Source organism: Macrobrachium rosenbergii, chromosome 1 (assembly GCF_040412425.1).
Source record: "Macrobrachium rosenbergii isolate ZJJX-2024 chromosome 1, ASM4041242v1, whole genome shotgun sequence".
Taxonomy (NCBI): domain Eukaryota; kingdom Metazoa; phylum Arthropoda; class Malacostraca; order Decapoda; family Palaemonidae; genus Macrobrachium; species Macrobrachium rosenbergii.
Window position 1 is genome coordinate 16,335,273 of NC_089741.1, and position 17,725 is coordinate 16,352,997.

Consider the following 17,725-nt stretch of genomic DNA (forward strand, 5'->3'; position numbering starts at 1 on the left):
ATAGGTAACCCCAAATCCCTCTCTCCCCCTTCTCCATCAGATTATGCTCCTTCGGTAAGTTCACAGCCAGTCAAGTGTACATGCTGGAGATTACTCCATATAAAAAAGGCACGGTGTTTGTTTATCCCCTGTAGGGACAATATATTCTTTCCATCTATATACAGTAATTACCAGTAATAAGTACAGTTATTTTTTTCAGCAATCATTTCACTGAGAATAAACTGACTTCTGTTTTCTTTTGCCTTTTGAAATCAGGGTTCCCAAATCATAATCTAAACATAAATGTCTTTATTAATAACTATGGTACATATGTACACATATACAGCATACCTCTCACCTACTGTATACTGTATATCCATCATTAAAAATATATTTGGCCAAAAAATACAAAAAATTACTTGTGTCGTATGTCTGTCTCTGTAGGCTAAATGGTTTGAAAATTTTAAACAAAACTTTACTGATATTTTCTTTGGTTTTCTTGACTTCCAGTGGATAAAGGAAAACTTTACAGGAATAAGGCAACAAAGTCTACTTGGCACTCAATTAAGTGTTTGTACATCACCAAATTCTCTTCTGAAATAGCTACAACATACACTAATTGAAATGCTTCATGTACAAATTAACCATATTAATTACTTCCTAGGTACAATCTGGTAAAGCTTTTAGATATGAAATGTAATCCAAAGTGTTACTATCAACTAACCCTGTATTGAAAATGGTTACACACACCACATCAAAAGTTTGGATACTCCCTATCATTGGATACTACTTGAAACAAATGAAACAGCATGTCTGATAACTTGTTCACAAAAACATCCGTAACAGCTTGTCTGATAACTTGTTAACAAAGATAACTTTATGGAAAACCATTATATTTACATCTTAACTTCATGTAATTAATGTTGATTTATAATTTTACTTAGGCGCTGATGTGTGTAAGGGTCGAATGGAGTAGTGCCACGAATAACTGTTTCTAAGGGTTCTGAATATACGTCAGCTGCTAACTCTTGTATGGCAATTTCTTTATCAACTTTTGAAATCTTAACGCTTTCATCGACTTCTTTACGAACCTCAGAATCAATTTTCTGGAAATACACAAAAAATCACGAATTAAATATTTTTACTGAAACTAGTTAGGAAAATACTAACCCTATCTCTAAAGGTATGCAACTTTTTGGACTGATTAGGAATTTCAAATTTATGAGACCATATACTGGATTATCTTAATTTTCTACAGATTTATAAAAAGCCCTAAAACAACTTTGCAAACCTGTACTTAAACACAAAAAACTTCAATTATATTTTAAGTAGAATTTAAAGGATCAATTATGCAGCTCAAAGAACTATCTACTAAATGTACTGATATGTGGAATTATTACAAATATATTGTACTGATATGTGGAATTATTACACACCATACAGAATACAGTATGCTACTATATTTACGTATCATTTCTATTTACCTTTAGTTCATCAGCTGTAACAAGTTCTGCGGAGAGTATGTTCTCCTTGAAAAGCATAATTGGGTCTCGGGTCTGACGTACTTCTTGAATCTCATCACGGGTTCGGTAGGATGTACCAGGATCAGACATGGAGTGGCCTGAATACCGGTAAGTAGCAACCTCTAAAACTAAAGGTCCTTTGCCTGAACCACAATAGTCAATGCAGTACTTTATGGCTTCTTTTACACTTAGTAAATCCATACCGTCAATCTGCAAGAAAAGCAAGCATAATCTTTTTATGACAAATCTTTCTATAGTATTAAAATAAATGAATGAATGATGAAAACTGTCATTCACTTCACAGTAAAGAGTGCAAAATTATTATTAATATTGCTGTTCTTCCATGCTGGGGGCTACCTTCTACTGCCCACTTTACTTGGTATTAAAGCAGTTAAATATTTAACTTGCTCAATTCTGGACAATGACAAACTCAAATAGGCGCATGGATGTAACCTGGAGTAAATCACATTTCCTTCAAGGAACAAAAAAATACATAAAAGATTTTCTTTCTACAAAAAAAAAAGGGATAGGATTAACATTTTTCTTAAATGGCACCAAATTATTTCTGGTACTGTACTGTATTCATATAATACTAACAGATACTCCCTGTATTTGAGATCCTTCCAAGATTTATTTACATTTTCTGTTGTAAATCCCTCGTGAATTACACGTGTACTTTATTTTGCAAGGAATTATTTATGAATCATGGTTGCTGTTTATTTTCTTGCATAATCTGATTGCTATTAGAGGAACATACAGTATTAAGCTAACTGCTGTCTGTTTAATTAACAATAAGCCTTTGTAACAGCAGTGAAATTTAAAGTACTTGTTCAATACAATCACATACATAGTGAAGCTGTTATACTCCCTCACAAGTCATACATGTATTATGACAACAAAAGAGTTCCTTATAAAATTAATTGTGTAAAATCCAAACTAACATTATAATAACTTGTTTGTAAACTAAACCTTTTCATAAAATAACTATGTTCAATTAGATAAAGCTAATATAGTTTTTCATTTTACAAGTTTGCAAACTACATTTTGTAAAGAAAGGCTAATTCAATTAAAATTTGTTCACCTCACTGAATGAACGATGTACACTATTAGTGGCTACTGCTAGTATTAGTGTGTGAATGTATATTTGGGGAGTTTTCATTTCATGCAAGTTATTTTTATTATTTATCACTGTCTGCCTCTTGATAACTGACCCTTCTGGACAGATGGATTCTAGATATAAGGTTCTATCCTATTTGTTATTATTATAAACACACTAGAGAGTCAAATTTTTTAAATCGCACACGTGAATACCATATGTCAAATGTGCATATAATATTACACTAACCCATATTCCTGGGACATAATCTCCACGAGTATAATAAGATGTAGATGCAGAAGCACGGTCAACACTTGTTCCCATGCCATAACCATTGTTTTCACAAATGAAGACACTTGGGAGGTTCATTAGTTTAGCAATGTTATAGGCTTCAAATACTTGTCCCTGAAAAAGAAAAACATTAGTGAAAAAAGATGAAGTTTACACAATTAAAAACTAGTACAAGATAGCTATATAAAACAGAACAAAGCACCCCTCATCCTCAACACTTTTACGTCAGCTTTTTCCTTTATGGGGTTATACATGAAATGAGTTCTCTCCATTCTTATGATCTAAGCTCTACTACCTGAATTCCTGTCAGGTTCAAATCTTTGTCCATCCTGTTTGTCCACTGTTTCCTGGCCTCCTTCAAGATTTTTGTCCTCCTCCCAAAACTACTTTTCTGGCTGTTCTTCATCCCTTTTCAGCATGTCCAAACCTTTTCAATCTTAAAATCTATCTTTTTTCCAGCCTCTTCATACCACATCTCATCACCAATTCTTCATTCATAATATTTATAATATAATCTTCCTATTGTACTCTGACCATGAAACTTAACATTCTACAGTCAAACACTTACAAAATTGTCTTCATTTTCCTTGTCAAACCTTGTTTCTACTGTGTGTAGCAGAGGTCTTGTGTACCTGTTGTAAGTCTATGCTCTCACTAACAACTGGACACTTTCTTTTCTACAAGTAGTCTAGCTGTTGTCTAAACTGTCCCCCCAAAAATCAAACAATGCCCCAATAAAGGAAGAAACTGACTTTAATCTATTTCTGTCTCTGACCATCCTAGTAGTCTCCAGAGGAAATGTTGCACCCTTATTAGCAAGGACTCACTGGGACAGATAAGGAAGTCAATATCTCTTATCATGCCTGGTTGTTCATGACAATCCACTAATCAGATGCCTTATATATTCCAAGTAGAACTAATCCCTGTCAAACCATTATCTCGAAAATAGCACATCTACTCCATCAAGTGTGCTTGTATTGCCACTCAATATCTGCACTTATTCAGTTGAGCAAACTATGAAGCATCAACATCTCATTAGTGCTTCCCAAGATCGTGTATTTGTCATCTTGCTCTTATACTAAGCTTTACTCAATTTTTACTCTACTCTTATCCTTGGTATCATCCATACTGATGTGTGTGTTGGGGCAAAACAACTTGTATCTTCCTTTACAGGCTTTGAGCAAGTAGCAACCCTTGTTCTTTTCCTGGAGTAGTTTCCTTCACTGATAGTTCTCTCTTCATTTTGTATTACCATTGCCTAACTTTGTCCCTGGATATCAGTGTCTTGTTCCTTTTCTAGACTAGAACTGGGCACTGAAGTGGTGATTAGGGGTTTGGAGAAGTTTCCCATAGATATTCTTACTTTTACCTGGTTATAATATGCCAGGACTTGAAAAATAAGACATGTAGTTCTTTTATATTCTCCCTAGACAAAGCTCCTTACAGCTTGCCCTTGTCTTGACATAAACATATTCGCTGTAGACGAAGTGCTGTGCTCCCAAGATTCCCACCAACATGTCTTTAGAGGTTCATTTTTGTGCAGAAAACAAAGTGCTCTGCCCCCAAGATTCCCACCAACATGTCTTTGGAATCTTCAGCCAGCAACAGGTCACTATTGTCCCAAGCTACCCTTCCTGTGATAGAGCGGTTATCATCAAATATCCCAATTACAAATGCTATGCCATTGCTGCCACTGGTAAAGAAAAAGGCAGAAATGGAATCACTGGTCCCAGTCCCACCAATGATCAAGCCTCCAGCACTCGCCTCACCCCCTAAACAAAAGAGAGGTGGTCGCTCCCTTTCCCTGCTGCTCACTCTAGGCCACATCCCAGAGATCTTGGAACATATGAGATTCAGCCCTGGCCTTACAACCACCAACCTTGCTGCTTCCTCCTCAGCCTTCTCCTCAGTCTCATTAAGCCACTGCACCATGTTCCCGATGCTACATGGCCACACCATGACACTACTGCCACCAAGGGCAATCACCTTTCCAGACCACAGCTGCAGAATTTATGTAGTAGACTCAGCAAAAGACTGTATCTGTAGTTCAAGCCCAGTGCTGGTCTATGAAATAGCTCCCTACTGCTCAGGCAAGGCATCTTCCTCTCAAAGGACAGCCAAAGCAGTAGCTCCCTCCACGACTGCCCCCACTCACAGGGCACTTCCCTATGAAATATAGACCCCTCAGCAACCAATGAACTACTTGATTGGATTCTAGCCCTTTACCAAGCTGTGAGAATCTACTTCCCCAGTCTTCATCCTCTAGGACAGTTCTGGCACTACACCTATCATCCTTTCAAGGGGATGGTCAAGAAAAAACCAGAGGACCAATCCCCACTCCTCAAGGGGTTCTGGAAGCAGCTATGGCTCAAACTATCAAGAAGGTGCAAACAGCAGATGCTCCTTAGCAATGGCTGCAACAGGGACACACACCAAGGCTAGATGGCCCACATGACCAGTTTCCCAAGCCACAGAAGCTCTGTGGGACTGCTTCAGGAGAACCCTTAAAGTGACTCCTCAAACATACACTGTTCAGAAAGAATGAAGACTTGGACTACCACAAGTTATGTACTAGCAGACCGAGCCCAAGAGCTAGCAGATCGGCATGTAACCAAGACCGTTTCAAGCTCTTCCACTGACTCCCCATCCCAAAAGTCCTCAAGCAAAAATCCTCTCCCTGCCATCTTGTATTCACTTTGATATCCAAGAGTGGACATGGCTGAAAGGTAGAAACAGGAATACTTACATAATATGAATCCTTTACATTTTACCTCTGAGGAAAGTATGTAGCAGCCCCCACAGCTTCAGCCTTAAAGCCTCTTTAGCCTTAAAACCTCTACCACAAGTGAGCATTAGGTACTGATGACTTCCTCTGAGCAAGCAGACAAGGCTTGACTCCTCTCAGGACTTGGTGCTATCAACAAAGGAGTCTGATGAGGAACCAAAAGATATCTATCAGCACTGAAAAATTTATCTTCCTTCAATGTAGTCCTGATTTGGGCCTGCAGTATCTTTGACCTTCAACAGCCTTCCCTACCATCCTATGATTCGTCAGTGATGGAACTTTAGCAAAATGCAAACAACTTGACAGTAAGGGGCTTCAACCAGCCCTAAGTAAAATCGCTCTCAATAATCCTCAAGGACATCATGTGGAGGAAGGATGGCCAGGGTACTATGAGGGGGCTACAAACAACCCATGGGTTTGCTCTCCTTACCAGACGACAAGTTGACTGAATTCTACAAGATACAGGATTGTGATATCATGCCTAGTGAACTCTTGGTCATGACAGAAGTGATTGCACAAGGCGTTCTGGTCACCATTTCACTGAGAGCAGCCCCACTCTCACCTCAGGAGTGGGACACCTTTGAATGTGTTTTGCAGGGGGTCAGTCTTGCTAATGAATGGGCAGAAGTGGAATCTTGACAAGATGAGAGCCCACTGATAGATGACATTTAAAAGGCTATGAGGATGGTGTATTCATGAGGGCCTCCATTCTCCATCAACCAAAGTCCTCATACCCCTACAAGAACCTGTCCAATCTGCTCTTGACTGCTCAACATGCAAACATGCCCTACTTTAACAACAAGAACTGCCACATGTTATCAAACAATCAGGGTAAATCAGTACCATGCACAAAGACAAGTTCTGCAACAAAACATTACGGAAACTAAATTCATAGTAACAGCCAGTGGTGCAGGGGATACATGTAGTGCAAAATGGGCATAGCATGTCTGTACAGGCAGTGGACAGTATACCAACCATTGAAGGGGAAGCTGTATTGTCCAGATAATGTACAGTACCAATCACAAGATACCCCTGTAAACCTGTACAAGACAGCAGCAATATAATTTATCATAAGGAGAATAACCATCCTGGAGAGGTCACACTACCATAATCAAAACAGTTCCCCAAAAAGTCTTGAGGTATAGTCTCAGGGACACATCTGTCCATCCCCAAAGTAAGTATAGCTTAGTTTTACCAGACCACTGAGCTGATTAACAGCTCTCCTAGGGCTGGCCCGAAGGATTAGACTTATTTTTACGTGGCTAAGAACCAATTGGTTACTTAGCAACGGGACCTACAGCTTATTGTGGAATCCGAACCACATTATAGCGAGAAATGAATTTCTATCACCAGAAATAAATTCCTCTAACTCTTCATCAGCCGGCGGCGGGAATCGAACTCCGGCCCATCGAATGACGGTCTGAAGCTCAACCAACTCGGCCAACAAAGGGCTTGTCCATCCCCAGCAACATCTCCTAGCACTTAGTTCCCATAAGGAGTAAGATCTGCATTCCTCTTACTAAAGTAACACTTCTGTGATACCCTAAAAGATTATCCTAGGAAGAGACCACCAATCATCTACGTCTTACAAGCCTAAAAGCTAGGATAGAAGAAAAGGACTGAAAGGACCAGAGGGAAAAAACTCATGAAAGAGGAAGGGGATGGATGGAAACCATGAATCCTTTTTCCAGCCAGCCTTCCCTTGAACAATACCCTACTGTAACAGCAAGGTCCTAGAGGACAACCACCAAAACAACCATATAACAGACAAGGTTTGTATCCACATAGAAACAGAAGTGTTTTTGTGATATAAAAACATTGCACTGAAGACCACAAAAAAACATAAGAAAAGTTACATGGAAAAACTCCACCCACACTGTTTTGTTTGCTGTTTGTGTGAAAGGCTATTCAGTCCAAAATATTGCTGTTGCAATAAAAGAAAAAAAGGGGATGAAGTTAAATTTCCATATTAAAATTCATTGCCTTCCCTTCAAAAACAAACCTGGTTTAGCCTCTAGGCTGAAATACAAACATGTTTTAAAATATATAATGATATATAAAATAGCAAAGCAACTTACAGTAAACCCCCCGTATTCGCAGGGGATGCGTACTGCACCCCATCCCCCTGCAAATAGCTAAAATCCGTGAATACTTAAAACCCTTCTAAAAACACTTAGAACTGCCTATTTTGATAGTTTAAACACAAGAAAAACCCTCTAAAAATGCTTATACCCGAGTATTTTAATAGTTTTATCACAAAAAGTGCATTTAGTCATGAAAATTATATGAAAATACAGCAATTAGTGAATATTTCTCATTGAAAAATACCGCAAATGGGCAAATTTTCCGCGAATAATGGGTAGATACGTTCCACAGAGAAATCCGCGAATCGTGAGAATGTGAATACGGGGGGTTTACTGTATTTCAATCTGACATGGGTTGCATACATTATGGTTCTCAGCCTTTAACTTACACAGAGAAGCCCAATAATGATTCTCCAATACAAATACTGCACTGTAATTAGAAGTCATTATGATACCTTCTATACTGGAGGAGATTCAAGATTTAAAAAAAAACTGAACATACAGGCAGTCCCCGGTTTACGACGGTTCTGGCTTACGACGTTCCGAGGTTCGGCGCTTTTCAAATATATTCATCAGAAATTATTTCCTGGCTTACGACGCATGTTCGGGTTACGACGGCGTCGTCGCGCCGATCCGACGGAAGAAATATGGCCCCAAAATGGCAGAATAATCATAATTTGAAGGTTTTTTTTATGTAAAACTCAATAATAATGCAGTTTACATCGTTTTCAATGCACCCAGAGCATTAAAAGTAAGGTTTTCTTAGGATTTTTGACGATTTTCGACGATGTTCCGGCTTACGACGATTTTCGGGTTACGACGCGGCGCAAGAACGGAACCCCCGTCGTAAACCGGGGACCGCCTGTATATCTAAACTAGTAATGCATACCTGATTAGCAGCACCGTCACCATAGAGAGCAACACAAATGCCCCCATTTTCCAGGTACTTATTTGCTAGGGCCACACCTGCACCAACAGGAACTTGAGCTCCAACAATACCATTCCCTCCATAGAAGTTTTTGGTATACATATGCATGGAGCCTCCCTTGCCACGGACCATACCTTGCGTCCTACCAGTCAGTTCAGCCAGTATACCTATAGATAAAAAAACACCAATCTTGAGGAAGAGATATGCATTTACCAGTGGGATGTTTCAATGTGTCATAGGTTTTCATATTCATACCATTAAAAAAATAATACATGGCTTTTTTTGAGTTTCAGTTGCTAATACAGTAAATGAGATACCTAGAAAACTCTTTACAATCATGAAAAATTATTCTTCAAGACCTTTAAAAATGATATCTAAAAACTCTTCTATCTGGATCTCAGTCACATAAAATCAAACAAATGTATTCAAGCCATTCCTGTAAGGCTACAATATCTTCAACAAATTAAAAAAGCACTTATAATCTTTCCCTTCTTATATCTCAATTCAACAAACACACTTCATGTTTTAGCAATAATGTATTAAATAACCTTCCACGAGAACAATATTGTAAAGGATACCTAAATGAGTTTTTCTTGTAAAACACATCTCTCAGCTATGTCAGCTGGAGTTATTAAAATTATATATATATATGACCATAATTTTTGTCTAGGGAGTATATTACAACAAATGGATAATGCCAGGTGTGCAAATTTGCATCTTGCTGCCTCATCTACCTTGAATCTTAGTACTGAGTCATCAGTTAAAAGTGCTAAAATCAGATCCTTTTCTTGTGTTGGTATTGTCTCATACCAACAGTTAAGATATTAGACCAGATACTGGGTTATAACACTCCCTGCCACCAAGACCACACAGAAGATTTTTAGTTTTTTGTCTTTTAAGAGAACAGAATTATGCACCTCAGCAGTAATAAGATAATTAATCAAATGGCAAAAAGCAAAGAGACCTGAATCTTGATGCTGACAGATAAAGAATCCCTGAGGTTCCGGCTGCAGGAACACTTACACACCCATCTTTATAGACTGAAATAATTGTGGATATAAGGTGGCAAAACAGATCTCTTGTTTAGAACTACACTCACATACACACACACACCAATGGTACATTCCAGAAGAGGTTCAGGGTGCATGGGTTCACTTGTATGGGCATGTAAAACACTTCAATTATCCACATGTTGGCATCTTTCAAAATCTTCCTCTTTCCCTTGAATGAAGGCTCGGCAGACCTTACCCCAACCCCAAAGTTCTTCCAACCAGCCTCAGAAACTTACACTACGGAAGTATACTACATCTTACAAGAACAAGATGGATGAAGGCATGGCTAGTCATGAAAATCAGCAAAAGTTTTCCCTCCAGCTAAACCTACATAATTATTCCAAAATAACAAAAATAAATATCCTAAAAGAATAAAAAGCACATCTGAAGTAGGACTTAATTTTTAAAATTTTGCCCATAATCGGGAACAGTTCACAGTTAAACTTATGCAGTACAAGCAGACTGTACTGTATGTTATTTGCAGCATACCTTCATCCCAAACTGCATCACTGCCTGCTTTTTACTTTTAATCTCTTCCCACCAAGTTGTCCAACTTCTTTAACTCCTATCTTGCTCCAGTCTTCATCTCTAATTTAAATAAAAATCCTTTGGATGAGAACTGAGTCCAGAAATGTGATCAGTGATCTCATTAAAATAATTTAACTAATGACATAACTCAAAACAGTTACAGCCTAAAAAACATGCACAAATTGCCACAGGGATATCAATCCCATATGGAAACTGACTTAATGACAATGAAATAAGGATACCGAATACCGACATATGTAGATGCAAAATTAAACAAAAAAATTGGTTGTTGAAATTCAGCACCTATAACAGACTAATTCTCAGACAATGCCATGCAAAAAGTAAAGTGCACTCAATGGATACCAAGTGAAAAGAAGTGTGAAGAGCCACAGAAGGAGTGCTGAACCTATGCTGTAAGGCAGCCTCACTCACTAATGAACAACCATCAACATCAAAACCTATTTTGTATCTTTACGTAAATTCTGGGTATAACGTGCGGTATGCATGCTCTCACTTATAGGAAACTACTAACTTTTAGTTCTGAATATAGAAAATTTCCAAAAATTCTCTGTACAGTACTTGGAAGTTAATTTTCAAGAAAATAAGATATATTATTAAATGTTAAGGTCTATGAACATTTACATCCAATCACATCCATAAAAGTAATGGCCTGAATGTGGAACCACAAAAAGAATTACAACGTCTTTTACACAAAACAGTAAGGCATGATTTTTGTCTAGATCAGTGTTAAAAAACTTACTTAAAACTGAGCAACCCATAACATAGGCCCAACCATGGTCTCGGTATGCTGTGATTACTGAATCTACTGGTCTCAGAGCAGCTTTAATTCCAACACAAATAGCTTCTTGACCACTGTACAGGTGACAAAATCCACGAATAGCCTGGAACAATTAAAAAAGATAAGAATTTTCAATTCGTGATCTGCAACAGCACTACAGATACTAAAAGTGCATGGCATAAATTTTTTGTAATACAGTAATTCAGAAAATACAATTTAGATTGAACTATAATAAAAAAAAAATTCTAACAGATTCTTTATCAAAAATAACTCATTAAGAACTCAAAAATTCTACAAATATAGTGAATTCAGGATAATTTGTATTTGTCATAGATGTACCTTCAGCAAAAGTTGGTCAGATTGTCGAAGCCTGGTAACAAAGCAAGTGAGAGAGTGGAGGCACTGCCCTCCCTCGACTGTTAATACTTTTTTCCTTTGGCAACAGTAACAAAGGTGGAGTCGGTTAGATGTTGTATTAAGATAAGCCTTTAGGTTTGCATCTGTGAAAAAAGCAAATCACCCTACAACTGAGATTTGATATTACAGTGATACAGACCTTTGAATTTTACATGAAAACTCATGTGGGTTGTCTCAAGAACATAACTGTTTTAGTCCCAACCAGAAATACTAGCTTCTCATTCAAACACTGGAGCAGGGGAAGGGATGAGTCCTTTAACCACCTTCGTAGCCAAGCATGTATGATGTCAAGGCTTACAAAACCCTATACTAGAGTTTGCTTTTCTTGTAATTTTGTTCTAGGATACCTGGGAGAATCCAGGTTTAGAAATGTGGCAATATCACAATTAGGACCAAAGATGATAATGCTTTAATGCCAACCCCACTCCACCTGTTTACATGGAGATGGAAGGAGTCACATTTACGACAGAGAAACACCATTCTTCATTAAACCCACTTTCATTCCAACCATGAATCTTAAGCAAGATGCTTTTCTGGCCAATGTCACTTCAACAGCTATAAACGCTGAACAGCCACCACAGGTCCTAAGGAGGTGGCCAAGGACTTGTGGGCAATGTCCATGATGTACAAGATGAAGGTAGTGTGCAGCAGCAGATTCTTGCCTTCAATACATGAAAACCAAAATGTTCTCCTTGAACACCAAGGAGGGAGCAATGCACCAGAATTCAAGGGCCTCTGCCAGGAGTATGGAGCAGTCACCCTCACCCGATACTCGTACATGTTTGATGAACTTCCAAAACCAGACTGAGATGGTGTTCTTGGACACCTATGTCTTGTGCCTGTCAATATTAATGAAAATTAGTCAAAACTTAAATCTAAAGTGCCTAGTCCTATGCGCCTCTAAAAGCTCCTCATAAGGATGGAGCATGTCTTGCTGGAGACAGACAGTGATCTCCTGACAAGTGCCTCCAACTACAGATATCCCTCCCATGGCCAAAAGACAGAAGATGGCCTACTTCACCCAACAGATATCTGCTGTGAACTTACCAAACAGTACTGGATATCTCATGTGCAGTCCTGCAAGAAAAGTCTTTCTCTTGAAGGAATTGTTGGATAGTCCCTTAACATAAAAAAAAATGTAAGTGGCAGCACAGGACATGGAGATAGCTATCTCACAGCCTTGATGAGTTCAACAGACTGAGATACCACTTGGCTTGTAGCCAAAGCGCCATCTGAAGCACCCTGAGACAAAGCATGATTCACACACAACTGACCACTCAATGGATCAGGCTGAATGGGGAAAAGGCCCACACATCAATGTTGTCCCATGGGTATTGAAAGGCATCCTACAGTGAACCAAATGGGTCCAGAACAGGAGAGCAAAATGCTAGGTGCTCCATGTTTAAAAGTGTGGTGAGCAAATTGATTACCAGCATTCCTCAAAACTCAAGCAGCTTTTACGCCACATGCGCTCGCTGGGACCACTATGACCATACAACCTTCCCCTGGTGACTGAACTTGCCTGCCACTACATTCCAACCACAGGCATATGCCTGGCTAACAGCTCAATGGTGTGAAGAATCACCTTTACCAACTGGCCTTGCTTGCTGACATATTTACCCAAGTCTTGTTCTTGCTCCTCAGCACTATCAAATGACCCATCAAATGATCCCTGAATGATTGTGTTACCAGAAATGCTGCACGAGTGAGAATCATACACTCAAGTATGCTCCCAACCCTTCCTTCAATGAATATGAGAGCAGGAGCATCTCCAGAGGTGGGTAGTTCAACAGAACTCCCCCAAAATCCCTGCTGTCCCTCCACTACATAAGAACATCCTTCACCTCCTAACTCAGGGGCATGAGAAGTGTCCGAAGATCAGAAGCAAGTAACCACTGCCACTTTGGACACCACTGTAGCAAAGACAAGTGGAGTCACCCACATGGGATGAGCCTCTCCTGGGGACAACAGGTAACAAAATATTTTCCCAAAACCAAGCTGATTATTCCTGTCAAGACCAGAACTGCAATGACACCTTCCTGAACTTGTTGATCCAAGAGTATGCAGATAAGATTCTTACCACTTACTATGTCAGTCAACATGCCTGGGTACTTCATCTGTTAAGGCTGATGGTAGCCCTTTGTTGGCTGAGTCGGTTGAGCTTCAGACTGTCACTCGATGGGCCGGAGTTCAATTCCCCCAGCCGGCTGATGGAGAGTTAGAGGAATTTATTTCTGGTGATAGAAATGATATTTTTATGATAAAATAAGGTTTTACTTATACTTACCTGGTAGTTACATATAGCTGTCGTCTCTGACGCGCGGCAGAATTTTAAATTTCGCGCTAGCGCTAAAAACACCTAGGTGATCCTCTACCAGCGCCCTCTATAGGTAACAAGGAACTATCCCAACAATGTTCTAGAACCCATTAAGTTTTAAGCCCACTTGACATGAGAGGGGAGGTGGGCGGGTTTACTCATGTAACTACCAGGTAAGTATAAGTAAAACCTTATTTTATCATAAAAATATCATTTTTACTTATAGGACTTACCTGGTAGTTACATATAGCTGATTGGCACCTTTAGAGGGGGTGGGATCATGTCAGCCACATATATTGTTAGAAATCAAAAACATGAATTTTAGTTCCTTACCTTGAAGGATTGCTGACTCAGTGGTTACTGCCTCTGTAGTCTGCTTATCCCTCGATTGTATAGACAGGATATAAAGGATCCGGTGTCAGATACAATCTGTTAGTACTTGCCGTGAGAGGACAACGCCGTGACGGACAAGACTTAGTATGCCCTTTGCTCTGGGCGCAGAACCAAATTAACAATAAGGGATCACCTCCATCACCAAAATATAAAATTAAAAACTTTCAACCATAAAATTAAAAGATTGTAGGTACTCCTAAACCAACAACATAGTACCTACAAAACAACGCTAACCAAACTCAATTTCCAACTTCAAGGAGAAAATGTTAGTCGGATAGGGTTGCCCTCTTTCTCCCTCACCCACCACCGTGTCAGTAACTACTAAAGGCCCTAAGGTACTGCCATTGTCAAAATCAGTCTTCAATTCTGACAAGTAATGCGATGCGAAGATCGACTTACATCGCCAAAATGTAGAATTCACAATCTTTTGCACTGAGAGGTTGTGCCTGAAAGCCAAAGAAGTAGCTACAGCTCTTATCTCATGTGCTCTCACTTTCAGAGTTCCCGTGTCTGAGTCCTGACAATTCACATGGGCTTCTGAAATAACTTCTCTTAAGAAGAAAGCAAGAGCATTCTTAGAAAGTGGTCTTGACGGGTTTCTCACAGAACACCACAAGTTCTCGAAGAGCCCTGATACCTTTTGTTGGTGAATATAGAACTTTAAGGCTCTCACCGGGCACAACAATCTCTCTTGTTCTCCTTCTCCCACAAGATCTGAAAGGCTCTTAATGCTGAAAGACCTCGGCCATGGTCTGGACGCATCTTCGTTCTTCGCTAAGAACCTAAGAGAGGAAGAACAAACAGCTTTTTCCTTGAGAGAAACCAATAGTTTTGTCCAATGCATGAACCTCACTCACCCTCCTGGCTGTTGCGAGTGTTACTAGAAAAATAGTTTTCTTAGTCAAGTTTCTCAGCGATGCATTTGCCAAAGGCTCGAATTGATCTGAACAAATCCATTTAAGGACGATGTCCAAATTCCATGCTATTTGTTTAGGAACTTTCGTCTTCGAGGTATTAAAAGACTTAAGTAAATCTGTTAGATCCTGATTGTTCGAGATGTCTAGACCTCTGTGCTTAAATACCAAGCAAGCATAGATCGATACCCTTAATCGTGCTCAAAGACAATCCTTTCTCCTTAAAAAGGGATAGCAAGAACTTAGCTATTTGATTTAGAGAGGTTTTAGAAGACGAAACTCCATGTCTATTGCACCAGGTTCTAAACTGATTCCATCTAGCCTGGTATACTGCGCCGAAGACTTTCTTCTGGGTCGCGCAATAGCGCTTTGCAACCTCCTTTGAAAACCTCTCTTCCTGAGGAGTCGCCGACAGTCTGCAGGCGACAAGCCGTAGAGCGGACAAGTTCTGATGGAACCTCAGGAAGTGGGGTTGTCTGAGTAGATCTTTCCTCGACGGAGGATCCTCGGAAAATCTGCAGGAGGAGGAGAAGAAGATCTGGGAACCATTCCTCGATGGCCAGAAAGGAACGATTAGAGTCATCTTGGTGTTCTTGTGGTTCCTGAACTTTCCAAGACCTTCCTGATAATTTTGAACGGTGGAAAAGCGTAAAAGATCTAGGCAATCCCAACTCATTGTCATTGCATCCACCCAAAGTGCCTTGTCGTCCGGATCTGGGGAGCAATATACTGGGAGGCGTTTTGTTCTGTCTGTTGCAAATAGGTCTACTAGCGGACAACCCCACAGATTCCACAATCGTTTGCAAACCTGCGGATGTAAGGTCCATTCCGTGGGCAAGACTTGGTTCTTCCTGCTTAAAAGATCCGCTGTTACATTCCTCTCGCCTTTTATGAACCTGGTCAATAACGTGACCTCGTTCTCTTCCGACCATTCTAAAAGTTCCTTGGTCGTCTGATACAGGAGAAGGAATGAGTGCCCCTTGCCTCTTGATATAAGCAAGAGCTGTCGTGTTGTCCGACTGAACTAGAATAACCTTGCCTTTTACTTCTTGCTGAAATTGTATCAGGGCTAGATGTACCGCTTTCAGTTCTTTCACATTTATGTGCAGTTCTTTCTGCTCTTCCTGCCACAGGCCCGAACATTCCTTGTTGTCTAAAGTCGCCCCCACCCCTGATCCAAGCGCCTGACAAGAGTGTGAGGTCTGGGTTCTTGATAAAAGAGAAATTCCCTCCTGTAGCCTTTCCCTTGAATTCCACCAGAACAGCTCCTTCTTGATCTGATCTGAGATCTTGAAAAGAAAGGAACGGATGGGTTTTATGTGGCCATTGGCTTTGTAGATAAAACTGCAGAGGCCTCATCTTGAGTCTCCCCAGTTTTACGAACTTCTCCATCGAGGCTAAGGTCCCCAGTAAGCTCATCCACTGGTTGGCTGAGCAAACCTCGCGATGTAGAAAGTCGTCTATCATGCTTAGACAAGACTCTACTCTCTCCGTATTGATGGAGAAGCCCGAAAAGTCAGAGAGTCCATTCTCACTCCCAAATAAACTATCTGCTGTGATGGTGACAGGGACGATTTCGAACATTGACTAGTAGGCCTAGTTCCTTTACCAGAGATAATGTCTTCATTAGGTCCTCCACACATTTGGCTTTGGAGTGTGCTTTCAGAAGCCAGTCGTCCAGATACATTGACATCCTTATTCCTTGTAAGTGAAGATTCTTCGCCACCGTTGACAGAACTCTTGTAAACACTTGAGGTGCAGTTGACAGTCCAAAACAAAGAGCTCTGAACTGGAAAACTTTGCTTTGGAAAACAAACCTCAGGAACTTCCTTGATTCCTGATGGATAGGAACGTGGAAGCACGCATCCTGGAGGTCTATCGAGACCATCCAGTCGCCCGGTTGAAGAGATGCTAACACTGACTCTGTCGTTTCCATCGAAAAATTTCGTCTTCTTTTTAAAAACGTTCAAAGCGCCACGCCTAGAACCGCCTCCAACCTCCCGACGCCTTTGAAACTAAAAGAGACGGTTGTAAAACCCCGGAGAGCATGGGGTCGGCACTAACTCGATGGCTTGTTTCTTAGTAGTGCTTCTACTTCTTCTCGAAGGGTGCAAAACTTCTGAGAGTCGTTGGAGTATGTTGGAAAAACGACTGGAGCGTCCGATAGAGGGGGCTTTTGTTGGAATGGGATGGAGTACCCCTCTCAGATCACCTGTAAGGTCCAAGGATCTTGAGTGACCTTTTGCCAGGCTTCCGAGAACGACTGGAGTCTGGCACCTACTGCTATGTGGAGGACAGCACACTCATTTCTTTTGTTGAAAATTGGAAGGTCGAGTAGAAGATTTTCCTTTCCCACGAAACTTGGAAAAGGGCCGAAGCAGACTTGCCCCCTGAACGCCTTGGAAGTGTCCAAAACACCGAAGTTTTGGTGGAAGTAGCTACCGGAGTAGTCTTCTTGGCTTCTTTGCTGACTGAGCCAACAGGTCCTGTGTAGCTTTTTGTGTGAGAGCTTCAGCAGTCTCTCGAACTAATTCCTTCGGGAACAAGTGGTCCTTCGACAAAGGAGCAAAGAGGAGAGCAGACCTCTGGCTGCGGGAAACACCTTCGCCAAAAAAGAGC

General features: G+C 40.3%; 1 protein-coding gene across 3 annotated transcripts in view; it reads right to left on the reverse strand.

Moving 5' to 3' along the window:
* Nucleotides 1-273: 273 nt before the first annotated feature.
* The window catches only part of LOC136831398 (probable pyruvate dehydrogenase E1 component subunit alpha, mitochondrial), a 38,072-nt gene continuing 20,620 nt past the window's right edge, over nucleotides 274-17,725 (reverse strand). For all 3 annotated transcript variants that reach the window (XM_067092826.1, XM_067092185.1, XM_067093588.1), the window contains 5 exons: nucleotides 11,027-11,168; nucleotides 8,648-8,853; nucleotides 2,848-3,003; nucleotides 1,464-1,712; nucleotides 274-1,085 (listed from right to left, as the gene is read on the reverse strand). In XM_067092826.1, coding sequence (XP_066948927.1) covers nucleotides 897-1,085; nucleotides 1,464-1,712; nucleotides 2,848-3,003; nucleotides 8,648-8,853; nucleotides 11,027-11,168 — 942 coding nt within the window. In that variant the 3' untranslated portion in view covers nucleotides 274-896. The remainder of the gene's footprint in view (nucleotides 1,086-1,463; nucleotides 1,713-2,847; nucleotides 3,004-8,647; nucleotides 8,854-11,026; nucleotides 11,169-17,725) is intronic.